General features: G+C 45.1%; 1 protein-coding gene across 1 annotated transcript in view; it reads right to left on the bottom strand.

The window, feature by feature from the left end:
* The window catches only part of LOC137651223 ((3R)-3-hydroxyacyl-CoA dehydrogenase), a 56,491-nt gene that overhangs the window by 12,021 nt on the left and 22,514 nt on the right, over nucleotides 1–21,956 (bottom strand). The window contains exons 3-4 of the mRNA XM_068384421.1: nucleotides 14,157–14,273; nucleotides 8,268–8,461 (exon numbers count right to left, since the gene is read on the bottom strand). Of these exons, the coding sequence (XP_068240522.1) occupies nucleotides 8,268–8,461; nucleotides 14,157–14,273 (311 nt within the window). The remainder of the gene's footprint in view (nucleotides 1–8,267; nucleotides 8,462–14,156; nucleotides 14,274–21,956) is intronic.

The raw sequence follows: 21,956 nt of genomic DNA, 5'->3' as shown, positions 1-21,956 counted from the left end.
TGCAACGAATGGACCCAGTGTGTAGCAGTCCTCATAAAGAGTCTGGACGTCTTTTAAGTAAAATGAAGCGAACACCGACTTGCTCCTCCAAAAGGTCGCGTCCATAATACTTCGTAGAGATCTGTTTTGCTTAAAGGCCACGGAAGTTGCTATAGCTCTTACTTCGTGCGTCTTGACCTTAAGCAAGCAACGATCTTTTTCACTCAAGTGAGAATGAGCCTCTCGGATTAAAAATCTAATAAAATACGATAAAGCATTTTTAGACATAGGCAATGATGGCTTCTTAACTGAGCACCACAAGGCCTCAGATCCACCTCGTAAGGATTTGGTACGAGCTAAATAAAACTTAAGAGCTCTAACTGGACACAGTACTCTTTCAAGCTCGTTGCCTACGATCTCTGACAGGCAAGGTATATCAAACGACTTAGGCCAAGGACGAGAAGGCAGTTCATTTTTGGCCAAGAAACCAAGCTGAAGTGAACATGTGGCTTTATCTGTAGAAAAGCCGATGTTCCTACTGAAGGCATGGATCTCACTGACCCTTTTAGCCGAAGCCAAGCACACTAAGAAAAGCGTCTTGAGGGTGAGATCCTTCAGGGAGGCTGAATGTAATGGCTCAAACCTGTCGGACATTAGGAACCTTAGGACCACGTCTAAGTTCCATCCAGGAGTTGCCATACGACGCTCCTTAGAGGTCTCGAAGGACTTAAGGAGATCTTGGATATCTTTATTATTGGACAGATCTAAGCCTCTATGTCTGAACACAGAAGCCAACATGCTCCTGTAGCCCTTAATAGTGGGTGCTGAGAGGGAGCGAACATTTCTCAGATGTAGGAGAAAGTCTGCAATTTGGGCTACAGAGGTACTGGAAGAGGAAATGGATGATGACTTGCACCAGTCTCTAAAGACTTCCCACTTCGACTGGTATACCTTGATGGTAGAAGCTCTCCTAGCTCTCGCAATCGCTCTGGCTGCCTCCTTCGAAAAACCTCGAGCTCTTGAGAGTCTTTCGATAGTCTGAAGGCAGTCAGATGAAGCGCGGGGAGGCTTTGATGAAGGTCCCTTACGTGGGGCTGCCGTAAGAGATCCATCCTTAAAGGAAGACTCCTTGGAACATCTACCAGCCATTGAAGTACCTCTGTGAACCACTCTCTCGCGGGCCAGAGGGAAGCAACCAACGTCAACCTTGTCCCTTCTTGAGAGGCGAACTTCTGCAGTACCTTGTTGATGATCTTGAACGGTGGGAATGCGTACGCGTCCAGGTGAGACCAGTCCAGTAGAAACGCATCTATGTGGGTCGCCTCTGGATGTGGGACTGGAGAGCAATAGGTCGGGAGCCTTTTGGTCAACGAGGTGGCAAAGAGGTCTATGGAGGGTTGACCCCAAGTCACCCAAAGACTCTTGCACACGTCCTTGTGGAGGGTCCATTCTGTGGGGATCACCTGACCTCTCCGACTGAGACAGTCTGCCAAGACGTTCAAGTCCCCCTGGATGAATCTTGTCAACAGGGAGATGCCTCGATTTTTTGACCAGATGAGGAGGTCCCTTGCGACGACGAACACTGTGTGGGAGTGAGTGCCTCCTTGCTTGGAGATGTACGCCAAAGCTGTGGTGTTGTCCGAATTGACCTCTACCACTTTGTTTCGAAGAATGCTCTCGAAACTCATCAAGGCCAAGTGAACCGCTAACAGCTCCTTGCCGTTGATGTGCATGCTCTTCTGATCCGACGTCCAAAGACCCGAACATTCCCGACCGTCCAGAGTCGCTCCCCAACCCAAATCCGACGCGTCTGAGAACAACACGTGGTTTGGGTTCTTGACTGCCAGGGACAGACCCTCTCGCAGACTTATGTTGCTGTCCCACCAGTTCAGGCATGCTTTTACTGGCTCGGAGACCGGGACTGACACAGCTTCTAAAGTCTTGCTCTTGTTCCAGTGTGAGTCTAGATGGAACTGGAGAGGGCGAAGGTGAAGTCTCCCTAGTGAGACAAATTGCTCCAGGGATGACAGAGTCCCTAAGAGGCTCATCCAACTTCTTACTGAGCAACGGTCTTTTTTCAGTATGAGGCGGACTTTGAGCAGGGCTTGCTCTATCCTGGTGGCAGACGGAAAAGCCCGAAAAACTAGACTGCGAATCTCCATCCCCAAATTGAGAATCGTCTGGGATGGATTCAGTTGAGACTTTTCTAAGTTCACCAACAGTCCCAACTCCTTTGCCTGACCCAACGTCCAGTGAAGGTCCTGCAGACAGCGATGACGGGACGATGCTCTGAGAAGCCAGTCGTCCAAGTACAGGGAGGCTCGAATTCCCGATAAATGAAGGAATTTTGCCACATTCCTCATGAGCCTCGTAAACACGAGAGGAGCAGGGCTGAGGCCGAAGCACAGTGCTCGAAACTGGTACACCACATTCCTGTAAACAAACCTCAGATACGGTTGAGAATCTGGGTGAATAGGAATGTGGAAGTACGCATCCTGCAGGTCGAGAGAGACCATCCAGTCTCCCTCTCTGACCGCTGCTAGGACGGACTTCGTGGTCTCCATCGTAAATTTTGTTTTTATAACAAAAACGTTGAGCGCACTGACGTCCAGCACTGGCCTCCAACCTCCCGTATGCTTTGGGACTAGGAAGAGACGGTTGTAAAATCCCGGTGATTGAAGGTCCGAGACTTTCACCACTGCTCCCTTCTCTAGCAACAGAGACACCTGCTGATGTAGAGCTTGTCTCCTTGACTCCTCTCGATACCTGGGAGAGAGGTCTAGAGGAACTGTTACTAGAGGAGGTCTGCGTACAAAAGGTATTTTGTACCCCTCCTTGAGCAACAACACAGACTCTTGGTCTGCACCCCTCTTCTCCCAGGCCTGCCAGAAGCTGTTTAGTCTGGCCCCTACCGCTGTCTGAGGACGTGGGCAGTCAGACTCTGCCACGGGAGGACTTGGATCCTCTCCTCTTGCCTCTTTTACCGTCGGCATGAGCGCCTCCCCTGCTGGGGGCTCTGCCACGAAAGGGCGGGATAAACCTAGTCGCTGGGGTATCGATCTTTGGCCTCACGACATAAGACGAAGAAGGAGCTCCCTTGCGAGCAGAAGTAGCCATCAGGTCGTGTGTATCCTTCTGCACAAGCGAAGCCGCAATGTCCTTGATCAGCTGTTGAGGAAACAAGGCAGCTGATAAGGGGGCAAAGAGAAGCTCCGACCTTTGACAGGGAGTAACTCCTGCTGAAAGGAATGAGTAAAGAGTTTCCCTCTTCTTCAGGACTCCAGACGTAAAGGTGGCGGCGAGCTCATTGGAGCCATCGCGGATGGCTTTGTCCATACAAGACATAATAAGCACGGAAACATCCTGGTCGGCAGACGAGATCTTCCTGCTTAATGCTCCTAGAGACCAATCTAAAAAGTTAAAAACTTCGAAGGCCCTGTAAACCCCTTTAAGGAGATGGTCAAGGTCCGAGGAGGACCAACAAACTTTAGAGCGTCTCATGGCCAGGCGACGGGGAGAGTCTACGAGGCTTGAGAAGTCACCATGGGCAGAGGCAGGGACTCCCAAGCCGAGAACTTCTCCCGTGTCATACCAGACGCTCGCTCTAGAAGCTAGTTTAAAAGGAGGGAAAGCAAAGGCCGTCTTCCCCAAACTCCTCCTGGTAACCAACCAGTCGCCTAGCAAACGTAAAGCCCTCTTAGAAGAGCGAGAGAGCACTAGCTTAGTAAAAGAAGGCTTCGCAGCAGCTATGCCTAGCACAAACTCTGACGGAGGCGAACGAGGAGCAGAAGTAACAAAATGGTCTGGGAAAAGATCCTTAAAAATCATCATAATTTTCTTAAAGTCCATAGATGGTTGAGCAGCCTTAGGCTCTTCTCCGTCTGATAAAACACCCAAAGGAATATCAGTAGGCGGAGGATCAGCAACATCCTCATCTGAAGGAACCTCGTCCGACAATTGATGAGTCTCAAGAAAAGGAGAGACTTGCCGCGGTGGCAATGCTTGACAAGCAAAGTCCACACGCAAAGGAGCAGCAGTAGTAGTCAAGGAAGCTACGTCATGTCGCTGCTGAAAGGACTGACCAGCAACAACAACAGGAGCTGATGGACGCTCGACGTCAAGTCGAGACTGCCTTGACTGCCTAGACTGAGCAGTCAAAACAACCCTTGACTGCGGTGCTTGACGCTCAACGTCAAAACAAGGCAACTGAGCTGGTTGGCGAACGTCCTGAACGTCAACACGAGACTGCGGCAGCGGCTGAACGTCAACACGAGGCTGCAGCAGCGGCTGAAAGTCAACACGGGACTGCATCGAGTGAGGCTCCAAGTCACGTGACTGACGTGACAAACTGCCGACATCACGTTTCGTAACGTCAAAAGGACGAGTAAAGGCTCGTTTGGGCGGCTGAAGGCCAGAGTCTCGATCAGCGTAACGGCGAGGATCATCGTGAACCTGCTCAACGGTATACTCCTCCATAAGGGAGGCAAGCTTAGTCTGCATATCCTGCAGGACAACCCATTTAGGATCAACGGGAGTCGGTACGGGCCGAGACGATGGTAACGTCTGTGACGGCAAAACATTGCCTTTACTGAGACTCTCGGAGCCCGTGTTACGCTTACGCTTAATCGGCGAACAGTCTTCCGACGACTGCAAAGGGTCAGAGCTGTCCCAATGGCTACAGCCAGGACGCTGGACCTGTCCTGAAGGGACTGACTTCCGCTTTTAAGGGTCTAGAAACTTTGCTCCAAGGTTTCTTTCGCGAGAAGCCTTCGGATGACGAGGAGAAAACAGCCTCGCTCGTCTTATGGTAGGGGCGATCTTGACGAGACACGCCCGATACCATAGAGGGAATGTCTGTTCGTTGGTTAAAGCCTCTCGTCCCCTTAAGTCCTACGACATTACTTCTCCCTGGTGCAGGGGAGCCTGAAAGAAGTCTCGGACTAGGAGAACGACAAGCACGAACAGACGAACCCTCGGTCGCAACACTAAAAACACTTTGCGCACTAATCACTTTATCCCCACGATTTTCTGATTTGGCACTCTGACACTTCAATAAATTCACATCCGACATGTATTGATTACGGTCCGATGCTAAGGACTCAACTCTCTCGCCCAAAGCTTGAATGGCAAGCAACATATCCCGCATGGATGGTTCATGAGTGCTAGTCGAGGGTTCAGGAACAACTACTACAGGGGAAGGATTAGGTTCAGGGGCATGGGAGGAGGAAAAATCCAACGACCTAGAGGAGCTTCTCCTCACCCTATCTCTCTCAAGCTTACGAGAATATTTATCAAACTCTAGCCAGTCGAATTCCGAAAGGACCACGCACTCAGGTTTTACCCCGGCAATTAGAACACACGGTATGTGGGTCGAGAGAGGCCTTGGGAAGACGTTTGTTACAATCCCTAGCATTACATTTACGAAATTTAGGTCCAGGGATAGGAGAAGGGTCAGCCATTTTGAAAAGTCAAAGAAAATCCAAAACAAATCCAAAGTCATCAACAATAAACGCTATCCAAAAAAGGGTTCAAGAGTTTTAATTGAAGAGAAAAACACCTGTCACTGCGAAAGCTCAAAACCAAAAAGAAGTACTTCACCAAGAATGACGAAAACTCCAGGTCAACAGCGAGCGGAATCAACTTGTCGACAAGACCGACAGAGAAGAACTGGAGCTGTTTACATGTATATGCGGTATCTAGCCGATAGTCGGCGCTGGTGGGCACACCCGCAACCTTCATGGCGATCGCTCGCGAGTTTTTGTGTTTCTGTCGAGCCGTCCGAGACGTCAGCTATTATATATTCACCGGCTAAGTTTAATATTTAAAAACTCTCGTATCAACATAATTTTGCTATGGCTGAAATGTTTTGGATATGGCTGTCCTTAATATATCAGATGATCATTTTCTTACCCAGACTAGCGTGGGAAATTAACTAAAGTACTATGGTCTTGCTTGAAGACTTTAAGATGATGCATAAAATAATCTAACCACACCAATGTTACATTTCAAGCAAAGTTAAAGAAGTTCAGTTCAATATCTTAGTGCTGACAACAGAAAGCAATGCAATTAGGGATCAAAGAAAAGTATTTCCTATATTTTAGTTATCTTTGAGAGGCATACAGGAGGACATAATTGCCTACGGAGGATACGAGATACAGACAGGTACAGCAAAATAGTCATAAACTGAAAAGTAGTAATGGCACTTGAATCCATACTCTACATGTTACTCAAAAAAAGTCATAAAAGTTTTTTCCCGCAATTCTAATTTAAACACAAGCAAACTGCATCTCTTAGGCAGTCTTCTTTCTGCACTATGAAATTGCAGGTCGAGAAATTGATTTGTGAGTGGAAAACTTAATCATTGAAGGCTACCCGTACCTTATCCATTTAGAAAAAATATGACTTATTCCTTTGGCTTCCAGATGGAGCCCTTGTGCCCCCATCCCCATTGATAGTCTTACAATTACGAAAATAAGTTGAATGGCAAATTTATGATCTATAAACTGTATGACAATGCAACAATCTCCAATAGATGGTATGACAATGAAACAATCTCAAATAGATTTAATAGATTTAGTAGATTTGAGAATAAAGCCCTCAGAAGGATATTAGGAATTAAATGGCAGGACAGGATTAGAAATGAAACTATAAGAGAGATTACTCGAGTACCATATGAGGATGAGATCAAGATGAGGATGAGATGGAGATGGTTTGGGCATGCTCTTCGCACTCCCCAAGAGAGATTAGTTCACCAAACGTTTAACTGGGCTCCACAAGGCACTAGAAGAATTGGAAGACAAAGGCCTACATGGCTTAGGACTATAAAGCGCGATGTAGGAGATGATGAATGGAGAAGTTTGAATTAAAAGCTCAAGACAGAGACGACTGGCAAAATCTAACCGAGGCCCTTTGCGTCAATAGGCGTAGGAGGAGATAATGATAATGATGAAACTGCATTCAAGTTTCTTTGACATATGTTTTGTCATTAAGATTTTGTAAAAATAAAGGAAAACTTAAGCTATTTATTACTTGAATGCTCATAATGCCACACTATTGGCCCCAACAACAGCTTTTTCCTCACTGGCCCCCACTTTGGGAACTACTGATCTAGACCTTTAAAACCACAAGTGATATGCCTCTCTGCACATTAGCAGTTTTTCTAGTTTTGAATCTAATTTCCCTTTGTGGAAAGTATCTTGACATCCATCCATATTTGAACCCTTGCCCTCTCTCCACACTATTACTCTTGAACTTATCAAAGAAAAGTTTTATTTCTGACCATGTGACTTCTTGTCATTTATTAGTTAATGGAACCTACGCGATGCTCTCTTTCTTGTAAGAAAATCAACACCTCTAAATGAACAAAAGAAATTAAGGTACAAAAACGGTGACTTGCACTAATGTTTACTTGTTATGAAAGAATAGACATGGGCAACCTCAACTAAACAAATACCAAGATACCATGAAAAAAATCAAATAAAAACTATGAAATTAACTAACATTTCCAGAGCAGCAACAGTTATAAGCATGAGAAAATACACAAGTGATAGATAAGTTCAAAATTATAGAATTGTCAATGAGCTCCTTGTATGAACCGAAGTAGTTTTATTTTTCCACACATTGAAAAAAAAGCATATATGAAAAAACAACATAAGATTCAAAGGCCACTCATGAATGGCAGAGACCAGGGACAGCGACACTGCCCTAGCAAGCAGGACAATACTCTAACAAGCAGGACAATACCCTAGAGGCTGACCATATATACATATGATCAACACCCAAACCCCCTCTCCACCCAAGCTAGGACCAAAGAGGGCCACGCAATGGCTACTGATGACTAGGCAGATATACTTATAGGCTCCCCAACCCCGCCATCCTTAGGTCACAAGGATGGTGAGGTTGTAGCGACCAAAAGAACTAACAAGAGTGGGACTCGTATCCAAGTCTGGCGATCACCAGTCAGGGACGTTACCACATAGGCCACCACAACCTTTAAGTTGGTCTATTTCTACAATTTCAAACAGTTCTATAAACAGACTCAGATTTCAAGAGGCCAACAATATCTGAAGAAGGAAGTTCAATTGAGTCTTATATAAAGAACAAGTTTTTGTGGTAACATAATTTCAGTTCATCATACAGTTGAGGAATATCTTTTTATGTTAATTGTACAGGTGACTGCATGAAAAAAATTAGAATAAAATTTCAATCAACTTAAATAATGAGACGGAGGAAAGTAATAGATTCTAACTTAAAATTTATTCCCTTTGAAAAGATTATTTACCTCTCACCTTAACATTTACATCTAAGACATCCATGAATGCCTGCTCATCTAACTTTAGGAGGAAGTTGTCTTTAGTAATTCCAGCAGCATTAACCAGGAGACTTGGGGGAGCTTTTAACTCTTCCACTGCTGTCCTGAAACCTGATGAAACAGAGGCTCTTTCGGATACATTCATGTTCACTGCTAGATGATTGCTCGGATCTTGAAATAAAGATAATTAAACATAAAAATTTTGAAGATGATAAAATAATCACATTAAAATCATTAAAATAATCATACAGATCATCAATTAAAAGCTTGTTTCTTCATCTATACAGTACTGTACAGTATATTATAATTTTCAGTACCATACTTTTAGTTTTTGTTTATTTTTTGTGAAAAAAAGGCCTTAAGTATATCTATTGTCCTTGAAATTATCTCCACAACCATCAATAACCTATCTAATAGTATACAAATGACTGGTTCAGCAATATAGCATTGTCAAAATTCAAAACTGTATTCAAAACTGTTGACAATTTTATTCAAAATAAGATTGAATTCTAATGTAAGCAGCTTTATTTGGTAAACTCTGAGTCTCTGAAGATTTCATTAGATATGTTCCAAAGATGTACGTCAGAGAGTGAATGAAGGTTGCAAAGTGTTGGGGGCAGTTAAGGGAGTAGTAAAAAATAGAGGGTTGGGCATGAATGTAAAGAGAGTTCTATATGAGAAAGTGATTGTACCAACTGTGATGTATGGATCGGAGTTGTGGGGAATGAAAGTGATGGAGGGACAGAAATTGAATGTGTTTGAGATGAAGTGTCTGAGGAGTATGGCTGGTGTATCTCGAGTAGATAGGGTTAGGAACGATTGATTGATTGAAAGTTTTCTGGCATCCTGACATCTAAGGTCATTGACGCCGATACCATTTACTGTATATGAAAATTAAAAGAGAATTCGATTAAAACCATAAAAATTAAGAAGTCATCAAAATAGTTATAGAGTTTTCAGAAGACCTGCTTCTGAAATAAATCTAAAAATTCCACTCGCATAGTAAGACACATCATGTTCTGAAGACCACCACGGGTCGTCGTTTGAATAACCCTGTTGTTTTGGGAATTGAATTGACTCCAGCTGTATGGAGAGTTCCATTCAGTAAGTCTATGGCATCATCGATATTTTCAACTTGTCCTGCATCCCCCTCAATTTCGCTTAGTTCACGAAATTTATCCCAGTCCTCCTTGTCAAGATTCCATCGTGGCGATCCCTGTAAAGGTGGACCATTGTTGGTGTTTATAATGATTGGTGCGTGATCACTAGTATGCCAATCATCTAATGTTCTCCAATCAAAGTCGAGAAGGCAATTAGAGCTTACGATTGATAGGTCAATACATGACAAGGTACCTGTCTGGACATGAAAGTGTGTGGGCTCTCCTGTATTAAGGAGTCCCACATCTTCATTTTCCACAATTGATGTTATGATATTTCCCCTCGTGTTTGCTAAAACATCACCCCACAAAGGGTGTCTACCATTCAAATCTCCAAGTAAAAGGAAAGGTTGAGGGAGTTGTTGAATAACCTCCACTAAGTTGTCATACAAAATGTTATCATTTGGAGGCAAGTACAGAGAACAAATTGTATATTTTCGCCCTATGTCGATCTGTACAACCACTGCCTGCAGAGGTGTACGAATAGACAGAGAAACTTGGGGAACATCTCGACGAACGTATATGAGACTTCCGCCATGGCTCCCCACTTGGTGATCATATGGTGTCCTATAACTAATGTATTCGCGAGGGCAAGGGGTATTATGATCAAGTTTGCTCTCCTGTAGACAAATAATTATGGGGGAATGCTCATGAATAAGGAGCTTAAGTTCTTCATATTTGGCCCTTAAACCCTGACAATTCCATTGCAAAATGGAGGAAAAAACTATGGTTTATAATTTGGTAGACCCCTTGGATGGAGTCTTCCCATTAGCAGTGTTTGATCTAACACTATTTTTTGGTGGTTTTATTAAAGAGGGTCTTGATAGATTGGGTTTAGAATTTATGATTTTCTTTTTTGTCTTTTTGATCTGATTGTTGAGGAGGTTGGTGGACCTCCACTTGAATTTCCGATTTATTTAAATTGACTTCCAGATCAGAAATATCAACTGACAAATCATCATACTTATTTGACGTCGTAATTTTGATATTTCTTATGGAGGGGGGCGAGAGAGATGGAGGTCTCTCTCTTTTCCGATTAGTAGGTTTTGAGCTACCAGGTTTTTGCACCTTCCCCAATACAGGTGCACCTGGTAACTTGGTGTCAGGTGGCATCTCCATCAAATCAGGCAAGGACATGGCCTGGGAGAGGTTAGTACTATTGCTGGTAATGGGGGACGAAGGCTGTACAGAAATGGGCAATGACCCATTTTTAATACGCTGTGGCAAAGCCTCAGAAGGCGATATGATTACCTTGTCATGCAGTACTTTATTATCAGAGGTTGTATTTCTTTTCTTAGGATTACTGGCAGTGCTAGGTGGGGTTGCTGTCTCCTGTGGTAAATTTACCTTTGATTTTAAGGCCTTTGCATAGCTGGTTGATTTATTCAACAATCTTTTTGCATGTCCCACACTTATGTGTTCTAAACTTGATTTGTTTAGGGCAGCTTCCTCCAACTTATACAGTTCGCATCTCCTATCAGTTGATTTATGATTCAAATTGCAATTTGAACACCTGGCCTCAAGTGTACATTCTCCATGATAAGTTTTGGAGCAAATACCACACAATTTTCCATTTTTACAAACTTTGGATGGGTGTCCAAATTTAAAACAATTAAAACATTGCAGGGGCTTTTGTTTGAAAGGCCGAACTTTAATCCTTTCATTTTCAATAAAAATATGGAAAGGTACATCAGCATCCTGGAAAGTGAGTATAATCATTGAAGTTCCAGGAATCTTATGCACTTTCCATACATTTAATGGACACATAGAAAGTATCTCCTCCTCTGTAAATTCGTATAGGTCCTTATTAAAGACCACTCCCCTTCCATAACTAAAATTAAGATGAGGTTTCATTTCCAATGTAATTTCATCACTGCCTGTCTGTAAGTTAGACAGTATTGCAGACTGAGTCGAAGATTTGGCATGGATGAGATAACTGTTCTTCCCAAAACGAGATATATCTCCAGGTGCTATGGTTCCTACTTTTTTTTGGATAAACTTACATATCTTAAAATAATTCCCTATTATCCCTTTAGGTTCAGCTAAGAGCCACATTGGTGGTTTGGGTTTTCTCTGTGAAGGCATGGGTACATTTCTATCTTTTTCAAACCAATCAGCAGGTTTGTACACATCCAATTCCTTTGGGACCTTATCACAAAGAGCTCCCATGATGTTCAATTCGTTAATTTTGATACTACTAATATTACTTATGGCATTAAACGCCTCATCGTGACTTTCAAAAGATATCCAAGAGTCCCATTTTTCATCTCCAAGTCTCATCCTTATTTCCTTTATCAATCCATAGCACTCAAATGCTCTATATATATCATCATAATTTGTCTCTAATGGGATTTGGGAAACATGAAGGAATCGTAGTTTCCCTGTGTTACCCAAATTGCTAGATTTTTTAACATCAGTAGAGTGGTCCTTTTTAGTTCGAAGGTCGTCAACAGAGTTTTCCTTAATTACAGTAGCAGAAGTCGTCAACAGTGCCGGGGGGGAGTCAGCAAATCCAGGGGATGGGGAGTCAGTATTTGAAGGGTCCATATTTAAGGATGGGATTTTCAGGTTTTTTGTTGTTTTGTTGGGGTACCTGCTTGAGAATTATAAGAAAGTATCATACGTTGGAAAGGAAATTTGCATTCTCCACTATCGGCACAATGAGAGTATATTTCCCCGATGGTCCACTCCATACCCTACCCGAAGGATAGCATCAAAACAGATATAGAGGCACAGGTGTAAGCTAAACCCGCCTGTTAGGACTGAGACCAAAGTAATATGGAATCATCCTCCCCATATCTGTAATGATGGGCTTCCGGCCAAAAGCCAAGAGTCCCACCTCAAGGATTGGATCCCCCTGGATTCCGATGACCCAACCCTTGAGAGTAGTTCCGCCAAAAAGGTCCAAACCATCTTTGGGATGGCTGAGATCATCCAATACTCTCATATATAGCTTTGAATGCAAATACCTCCCAACCGTGATCCCTTCTCCCATTCATCTAAGCAGGCAGTAATAACGAATGTGGAAATATCCACGCCATTTAAATAAAATAGAAAAAAAAAATAGATAAATAAATAAATGAACAAATACAATAAATAAATATATATATATGCATACATCTACATATATATATAACTAAGAAAAATAATAATCATAGAGATAGGACAGCAAGATGAAAGAAAGTTGATAAAATTAAGAGAAGGTCGAAGTAATATTAAGCAGAAGAAAAAGATGAAAGAGAGAAATTTAGATTCGAACTGGGGGAGCAATTTCCCGAAGTTCGAGAGCCCTCTTGCCCGTCACCAAGATTCAGCACGGGAATGAAATGCCGTGCTGAAGCTCAATGACTTCATCAAGGCATTCTCTCATTAAGAGGGAGGGTTAGGAACGAAGTGGTGAGGGTGAGAACGGGTGTAAGAAATGAGTTAGCGGCTAGAGTGGATATGAATGTGTTGAGGTGGTTTGGCCATGTTGAGAGAATGGAAAATGGCTGTCTGCTAAAGAAGGTGATGAATGCAAGAGTTGATGGGAGAAGTACAAGAGGAAGGCCAAGGTTTGGGTGGATGGATGGTGTGAAGAAAGCTCTGGGTGATAGGAGGATAGATGTGAGAGAGGCAAGAGAGCGTGCTAGAAATAGGAATGAATGGCGAGCGATTGTGACGCAGTTCCGGTAGGCCCTGCTGCTTCCTCCGGTGCCTTAGATGACCGCGGAGGTAGCAGCAGTAGGGGACTCAGCAGTATGAAGCTTCATCTGTGGTGGAAATGTGGGAGGTTGGGCTGTGGCACCCTAGCAGTACCAGCTGAACTCGGCTGAGTCCCTGGTTAGGCTGGAGGAAAGTAGAGAGTAGAGGTCCCCTTTTTTGTTTTGTTTCTTGTTGTTGTCGGCTACCCCCCAAAATTGGGGGAAGTGCCTTTGGTATATGTATGTATGTATGTTCCAAAAACATTGCAAAATTTTAAATTCTTAACTGATGAAACAAATAAAATTAGATTTCAAATGAATGTTCTTCATACAAAAACTTGAAAAAATTTTCACTCTTAGAATTAAATTCCTTGATCTGTAAACAAACATGTGAGACAGAAGATGAGAATAGGATAAAAGCCCTTGGGGGAAGTGGAGGGAGGTAGCATGAATGATATGGAGAGCAGAGGTTTGGTGGAAGAGGATGCCTTTGACAGAAGGCATTGGAAAGGGCACATCGGGCAACTGACCCCTTAATGTAAGGATAACAGTGGGAAAGAAGTCTGTAAATAAACTATGTATGAATTTAAATTTGGATTTAGTACTAGCTATGTCACATAACTTACAGTACTTATCATGTATCTTAAGCAGTAAGTATATATTATACTGTATTGAATTATCTTTTGCCATGGTTAATTAAGAGTACCATTCATGAATTTAGTTTTTAGATGAACTGCATAGGCTACATATCATAAAAATTGTAAATTGCTATTGTTTTATTTCACGACCCCTATAAATTATTTTCTTCCTATAGGGTAAGAAATATTTTGCTCCTCTATTCTATATCTACACGAGTAAACTATAATACTACTGTACAGGGAAAAAAAAGACAATATACTTAACTGGAAACTAAGTCAAAAAGATCTTGCACATTTCATACCATAAAAAATTAATAAAATAAAAAATTGCAAATTTATCTTTGATTCATGAAAAAGTGACCAAAGAAACATTTGGTATAGTACTTACTTATTAACATATTGATTGTTTCTTGTGCTCCCTTCAAGTTCATGTCAGCAGCAACAACTCTAGCGCCATCTCTTGCTAATGTACGACACACAGCTCTACCGATTCCACTTCCACCACCTTAAATATAACAGAATACCGGTAGGTATTACTTTATCTATATAGTATTGACTAGAGAAGAAATACTGTGAGGCAATTTATGAAAGTTTGGGCTACTTACAGCACAGTACTCTAATCTTGTGTGAAGGATATAAACAGTATATTAGTAATGCCACTGCATGAATAATTATATGCTTCATTCTTATCTACTGCTTCTATATGTAGTCAACTGATTAGTGAATTTGAATGAGTAATATTAGGTTTGGCTAGCACACTGGTAAGTAACTACCAACTGATGCCAAGCAGAAGCATGTTAGCTATGAAGATAATTCATTAATCAATTAATTGGGGTTTAAAAAATTGGTAAAATCTTGTATAGACGACTACTAATGAACAAGTACCAGATTTTACTGGCATAAGAGATTCAGGTATGGATATGAAGCTAGAACTCTCACCTAAAAATTTAAAATTCAGGTGTTTACAAGACCTTGTGGGTCTGGGGTGAGTGGAAATAAGATATAATTAGGCCTGAAATTTAAGATCGGAAAAGATGGAAAAACGGATTTTGAGCGAAGCGAAAAATCTATTTTTGGGTGAGATAGCCATGGCGTCCTGATGGAAGGTTCCTTTTTGGTAGCTTCCTTGGGTAAATAACTACTAAGATATTCCCAGAGAATTTAACCACAGGTTATCACAGAATTCTAACTTCTGGAGCGAGTATCCTAAAGGTTTCCCTTTTAAGACATCGTATATCAACAGGGGACGCATGTATTAACGCGCCACATAGCTATCTACACCCCGAACAGAGTTAATGCTTCGGTGTGTAAGGGCTGAGAATAGCTGGGAGCCGTTCCATAGCTAATCTCGTTCGTGGCTACTTCTGGTACTCGAGACATAAACAAACGGGCGCCATTGCTTAAATGACGTCACGTCCGTCTTCATCCTGAAGCCAGTTGCTTGCCGATCACCATGATACAGCAGAGCAGGGTGGGACCTAAAAACTGGACGAAGTAGCAGGGAGGGTCCATCAGGACGCCATGGCTATCTCACCCAAAAATAGATTTTTCGCTTCGCTCAAAATCCGTTTTTTGGGCTCAAGCCATGGCGTCCTGATGGAAGAATACCAGAGAATCAATGTATCGTGGTAGATTTTCCCCTATTAGTAAGTGCCAAGGCATTGACAAAATAGCATAGTAATCTTGGTAAAAGAACCGTAGGGAAGAATCATCCTGCCCCCCTTGGCAGTGAAGTTCCCACGGGCCATGCCGACGTCAAAGTGGTATTGAAGGGCTATTCACCCTGATAGAAGAACTTGAAGAACTTGGAGACGAAGCTGAATGTTTGGCATTCGTATAGGAACATTCTGAAAAGCAGACCAGTGGTGGTTGGGCACTGTGTGCTGAGAAGGGTGATTCATCTCCAGGGTATGAAGAGTAAGTATTCGTATTGGAACATTACATAATCAGAGTGAATATAAATTAAGAGTTAGTATCTTAATTTCTCCATAACCATAAGGAAAAAGGGGATAATAAAACTATGACAGGCATGTATTTCATAGTAAGTAGGAGCTGATTGAGACGCACAGGTAATAAAATAGAAATTTTATTTCACAAATGCAGAAATTAAATGAATTGCAGCAATAAGTAAAGTTCATTTACAGTAATTATAATGTACATAGCAATAAAGACTTGCTCTTGAATCTGAAAAGGAATTTCAAGTTTATTAGTAGGCACTCGTTCTCGAGGAACGTAAGTCTTTGATTAAAAACACATCATGCTCAGGGCATGCGGCACTTGTGTGACAACTATGACATTTCACCTGGGATAAGAACAGTTATAAAAGCACTAAGTGTTTTCGACATCACTATGTATCGCTCGAGGGTCAACATAGGCACCCGAAGAGTTAGAGTCCCAAGTAACTCACTGTTCTATGCAGAGTTTGGTGCAGGTTTCATAACACTACCTGCGGCTACCACAAAATGTTTGACTTCGTGCACTTGTTTCGCATAATGTTTAAAGAAAACGCGCGAGGACTTCCAGCCTGTGAAGTTTTTAAGGCTTTCAAAGTCCATACTCTGAAAGAAATTCAGAGATGATGCAACTTTCCTAGGATCATGACCGGCGGGTGTACTGTCAGGATCCGCTCTGCGAATGAAGTAGGTGATTTTCGCTCTTAATTGTTTCAGTGACAGGTCGCTGCCCGATGTTTCTCCTTTGAAGAGTTGGCCTCCACCAAAGTTCGAAGTTCTGCGAAGATAGACCTTGAGGCTCTCTACTGGGCATAAAGAGACATCTTCCTTCAGGGGGCATATTCTCCAGGGGCCCCATCTTTTGGTGGGTAATTCATTTTTGGCGAGAAACGTCGGATCAGGGGAGAGGGTAACGTCTCCTGTATCGGTAAACAGGATGTGCCCTTCCTCTCTTGATAATGCCACTATTTCGCTGACTTGGGCTCCCGAAGCAAGAGCAAAGAGAAATATAACTTTCTGAGTCAGATCCTTGAGAGGGCATGAATCATTATCCAAGTTGGAGGTGAAATGGAGCACCTTGTCTAATGACCAGGAGATCGGTTTCGGTGGGGGTGCTGGACGTAGGCGAGCACATGCTTTCGGTAGTTTATTGAAGATGTCGCTGGACAGATCAATTTGGAAGGCATACAGAATTGGTCTGGTCAAGGCCGATTTGCAGGTTGAAATCGTATTGGCTGCTAATCCCTGTCCATGAAGGTGAATAAAGAAGGACATGCAGATATCAATTGTGATTTCCTTAGGATTTTTTGTCTTGACGAAGGAGACCCATTTCCTCCAGGATGATTCGTATTGCCGTCTTGTGGATTCGGTCTTGTATTCCTCTAGGAAGTCCAGACTTTTCTTCGAGATCCCAAACCTCTTCTTTGCGGCTAGGGAGAGAAAATCATGAGATGAAGGTCCTTGATTTTCGATGATGAAGCGAAGACAGTCGACTTCTGTACTTGTTGGGAGAGAACTGGGCCCGGGAGAGGGATCAGCTTGGGCTGCAGCTCCAGGACCAGGGGGTACCAGTTGCTCCGGGGCCACTTGGGAGCCACTAGGGCCGCTGTCCCTTTGAAGGTTCTCAGTTTGGAGAGGACTTTCAGCAGAAGGTTGGTGGGAGGGAACAGGTAGATCTTGGACCATCTGTTCCAGTCCAGTGACATGGCATCCACTGCTTCTGCCTTGGGGTCCTCGTACGGGGCCACATACCGAGGAAGTTGATTGTTGTCGCTCGTTGCGAAGAGATCTATCTGGAGTTCTGGGACTTGGTGAGAGATGAAGGAGAATGATCTTGCGTCTAGAGACCATTCAGACTCTATCGGGTTTGTTCGAGATAGAGCATCCGCTGTCACGTTGCGGAATCCTTGTAGGTGAACTGCAGACAGGTGCCACTTCTTCTTCTCTGCCAGACGGAAGATTGGGAGAAGCACCTGATTTATCTGGGGCGATCTTGAGCCTTGGCGATTGAGACAACGAACTACCACCGAGTTGTCTAGGGTTAGACGAATGTGGATCGAGGGAGGCGGGGATAATTTCTTCAGAGTTAGAAGGACAGCCATGGCCTCCAAGATGTTTATGTGGAACGTCTTGAACAGGGGAGACCAGGTGCCTTGAGCCTGTTTTTGGTGGGAGTGACCTCCCCAACCCTCCAGCGAAGCGTCCGAGTGGATGTTGAGTGATGGAGGAGGGTGTTGAAGAGGAATGGACCTTTTCAGGGCCTTTGCTTCCGACCACGGCTTGAGGAGAAGTCGAAGTCTGTTTGGGAGCCGTCTCTTGAGGTCTCTTCGAGCGATGGATGCAGAACGTCTCAAGACTCCCGCGGCATCCTTTAGCTGTGCATGAAGCACTGGGTTTGTTACTGAGGCGAACTGTAGAGAGCCTAGAACTCGTTCCTGCTGGCGTCTTGAAATTCATTTGGATTTCAGTAGTCGCTTGACAGACCCTGCTATTTCCTTCCTTTTCTTCTGGGGGATGGAAAGGCGGTGTGACTGAAGGTTCCATTGGATTCCTAACCACTGGAACTTCTGAGCTGGAGAGAGGCGAGATTTCTTCTCGTTGATCTTGAATCCCAGGTGTTCTAGGTACTGGGTGACTTTGTTGCAAGATTTTACACAATCTTCGGGCGATGGAGCCCAGACTAGCCAGTCGTCGAGGTAGGCCATCACCTGGACGTTTCGGAGGTGGAGCTGTTGTACTATGGCGTCCGCCAGCTTTGTGAAGATCCGAGGGGCCACATTGAGGCCGAAGGGCATGGCCCGGAAGGCGTAGCTTTTCCTTTGGAGTCGAAATCCTAGGTAGGAGGAAGCGTGATGGTTCATTGGAACGTGCCAGTAGGCATCCGCCAGGTCTATGGAGACCGTGTAGGAACCTCGAGGCAGAAGGGTCCTTATCTGTTGAAGAGTCAGCATCTTGAACTTGTCGTTCGCTATGAACTTGTTGAGGGGGGATAAGTCCAGAATGACTCTGAGTTTGTCGGAGTCTTTCTTGGGGACACAAAACAGTCTTCCTTGGAACCTGGTGGACTTTACCTTCCTTATCACCTTCTTGTTCAAGAGATCTAGGACATATTCTTCCAGAAGGGGGGTTGATTGTTGGAAGAACTGCTGGAATGTTGGGGGTGGTTGAGTCCAACTCCAGCCTAGACCCTTCTTGACGATGCTGTGTGCCCAGGGATCGAAGGTCCAACGATCCTGGAATTGGCGGAGTCTTCCTCCCACCGGAAGCACTTCATTGCTTCTGGTGTCCCGAGGGCTTGCTGCCTCGGCCGCTAGCTCCCTTTCCTCCTCTGCCTCTGGAGGGACGGCGAGACGCGTCTCTGCTTGCACCTCTGTTTGAGCCTCTACCTTTGGGACGAAAGGTAGTTGTCTGTTGCTCGAAAGCAGGGGTGAAGACCGGTGACTGTGACAACACCGGTTGGGTGACCAATTGAAAGGTCTGTTGTGGCTGAGCTGCCACTTGGGAGGTAGCGGGTCCCGGAAACTGACGTCTTGGTTGACGTTGCTGGGGTTTCTGTTTTGAGGATTTCCTCTTAGGTTGAGGTCCGTCGTCCTGAGAGGGTTTCCTCTTTCTTGACATGCCCCACTTGTGGAGAAGGTTCCTATTCTCCGTGGCGGCTTTGTCGGTGATTTCCTTCACAAGGTCAGAAGGAAAGAGGTGTTTGCCCCAGATGTTGGAGGAAATCAGCCTCCGGGGTTCGTGTTTCACAGTGGCACCTGCGAACACGAATTCACGACAGGCTCTCCGAGCCTTCATGAAGTGGTATAAGTCCTTCATCAGGGTTGCCATGTGGGATTTGGCAAGTACCATGTAGTGGTCTGGTACTCTGGTGTCACAGGCCATAATTTCAAGTTGGACTTGGTGGGACATGGATGCTGCGAGCCTCTCCTTCGTATCTTGTTCCCGACGAAGGAGGTGATCGTTGAGCTTCGGGAGGTCTTCGTTAAACTGACGTCCGGCGACGTCAGGATCTAGCTTTCCCACGATGAACGTATGCTGGATGTCCTTCCAGTGTCGAGCGTCAGGGGGAGTAACTATGGAGAAGGGTCTGCACTCCTCCAGTGCAGGGCAGGCTTTCCCCTCTTCCACAGCTTTAAGGCACGCAGCGAAGGCCTTTTCCAAGAATGGAAGTACCGCATTTTCAGGTGCGACATAAGTAGGGTGCTTCTTGCTCAGGGCCGGAAGCTTAGAGCAGGTAAAACCCCTACTCTTGAAAGTGTTGGCTAGCATAGCCTGGGCCTTCGCGAGATCGAACACTATCTCTTCCTTCGGTTCGGTCTCTTCTTTAGAGGCAGGTTCAGAACGAAGTCGGACGTAACAGTCCGGGTAGGCCTCGAAGTTTGGGAAGAACTCCACGTCTTCCAAAGGGACCGTGCCGATCTTGTCGCTGACGAAGATCCTGCCGGTCGCGATAACCATATGCTCAGCATACCTCCATGGGTTGGCATGTGAGCAAGCGGGGAGATCCTTAACCGAAATCCGCTTCGGTTCTCTGGATCCCATCATGGACCTGATGAACTCCTGATTCTCCTTTAACCTGTCGTCCATGACGGCTCTAATCAACCGGATCATTTCCTGAGTGGATGAAGAGGGATCCGGGGTCGTGGAGGTAGACGGGATAGACACTTCCGTCGGTGTAGGAGTAGGGGCGGAGATGGAAGGAGGAGCGACCTCTTGCTCCGACTCGGCGTATTCCACCTGGTCTTCGTCATCTTCAGCTCCTTGAGCCATAAGGGTCTTCTCCGTGTCTTCCGAGACATCCGACATATGTTTGTCATCTTCGGAATCCAAACGGCACTCGTGCATGGACTGGGCCATGACAACATCAGGTTCCACTGTAATTTGGACAGTGGGAATCAAATCCTTGGGTACCACTGAATCAGGGGAGGCCTTAGGGAACAGGAGTGACCTCATTTCTTCAGTGGCCAGGTACGGTCCGGTGGCATTCTTCTGGAAGCCACGCACCCACTTGCGTAGCTTCTCCCGAGAAGTGTCCCTGACCTCCGCTGAGGGAGGGTTATGGAAGGCATCAACTAGGTGAGCCTGGCAGACCGTACAATTCAGTGGGTCCCAGAATTTCAGATCCCCTTTCTTGTTAGCACAAGGGGCGTGAGTCCTGCAAGCCGTATGCCCGTAGAAGTGCGGGCGTTTCACAGCGCAGAAGTCGAAGTCACACTTCATCTGCTCCTCCTGTGGAAGAAAGAGAAAATGAGTATGGGGGGAGTCATAAGAGTGGTTCTTAAGCTAAGTTAAGATTAATCATTAATTTTAACTTAATGAAGGGTGTGATGCATAGAGATTGAAGTAGTAAAGAAAACATACTCCGTGCATCCCGCCCGGCTGGCTACCGCAAGCTTTATCCTTGGATAATCCGAGATGGCCGAAGGCACAGGATAGTATTCCCTAAAATTCCACAGGGCAATGGAATTCCATGGAAAAACCAAGGATAAGTTTGGGACCGAGATCACTCAGTCCCAAATGAGGGAGCTAACAGGTCCCTTAGGGTAACTGCTTCCGGCAACCAGCCGCGCTAGATGCACGCAGCATGCTGGAATTTTGAAGAATGCAAAGGGACAGCATGATTACTAATAGAACAGTACCAAGGCACTGATCTTAAGAGTGTAAACAGGCCATCTGTTTGCAGTGTAGGGCTATCAGTATTCATATGATAGCTAGTAGAAGGGGGTGCAAGTAGTCTTGACGCCTCCGGGGGGTTCCGGCAGACCTCCGGCACGCCGGAGGCCGCTCCAGCAGAGTTTCTGGCATTAGAACAGACAATATGTAAGTCAAGAGTAATACCAGGGTGGCGGCCGCCGGCACAACGGCGGCACGCCGGCAGAGGAGCGGCGGCTCCGGCAGTCGGAGGATGCCGGATTGGTGACTGGGACAAGGATGGTTATAGCTGAACCAGGTTGCCGGCACTCCGGTGGCCGACCGGCAGGCGGACGGCGAAGCTAGGAGGAAGGAGGAGAGCCATCGGCGGGAGCCGGCGGCGATCGACAGTCCCCCGGCACGCGGGGGGCTGGCGGCATGAGGGTAGGGGAGAGTCACCAAGGTAGGAGGCGGGTATCGCCGACAGTGGAGGCGGGTATCGCCGACAGTGGAGGCGGCAAGGGACCGGCACCCGGATAGTGAGAGAGACAGGGGGAGGGATGTAAGAAGTCCAGTCATGGACTCCCAGACATCCCCCCCTGAGA

This window comes from Palaemon carinicauda, chromosome 12 (genome assembly GCF_036898095.1).
Source record: "Palaemon carinicauda isolate YSFRI2023 chromosome 12, ASM3689809v2, whole genome shotgun sequence".
In the NCBI taxonomy this organism is placed as follows: Eukaryota; Metazoa; Arthropoda; class Malacostraca; order Decapoda; family Palaemonidae; genus Palaemon; species Palaemon carinicauda.
The sequence above is the reverse complement of the archived record's forward strand: the minus strand, read 5'-3'. Positions and strand labels throughout refer to the sequence as shown.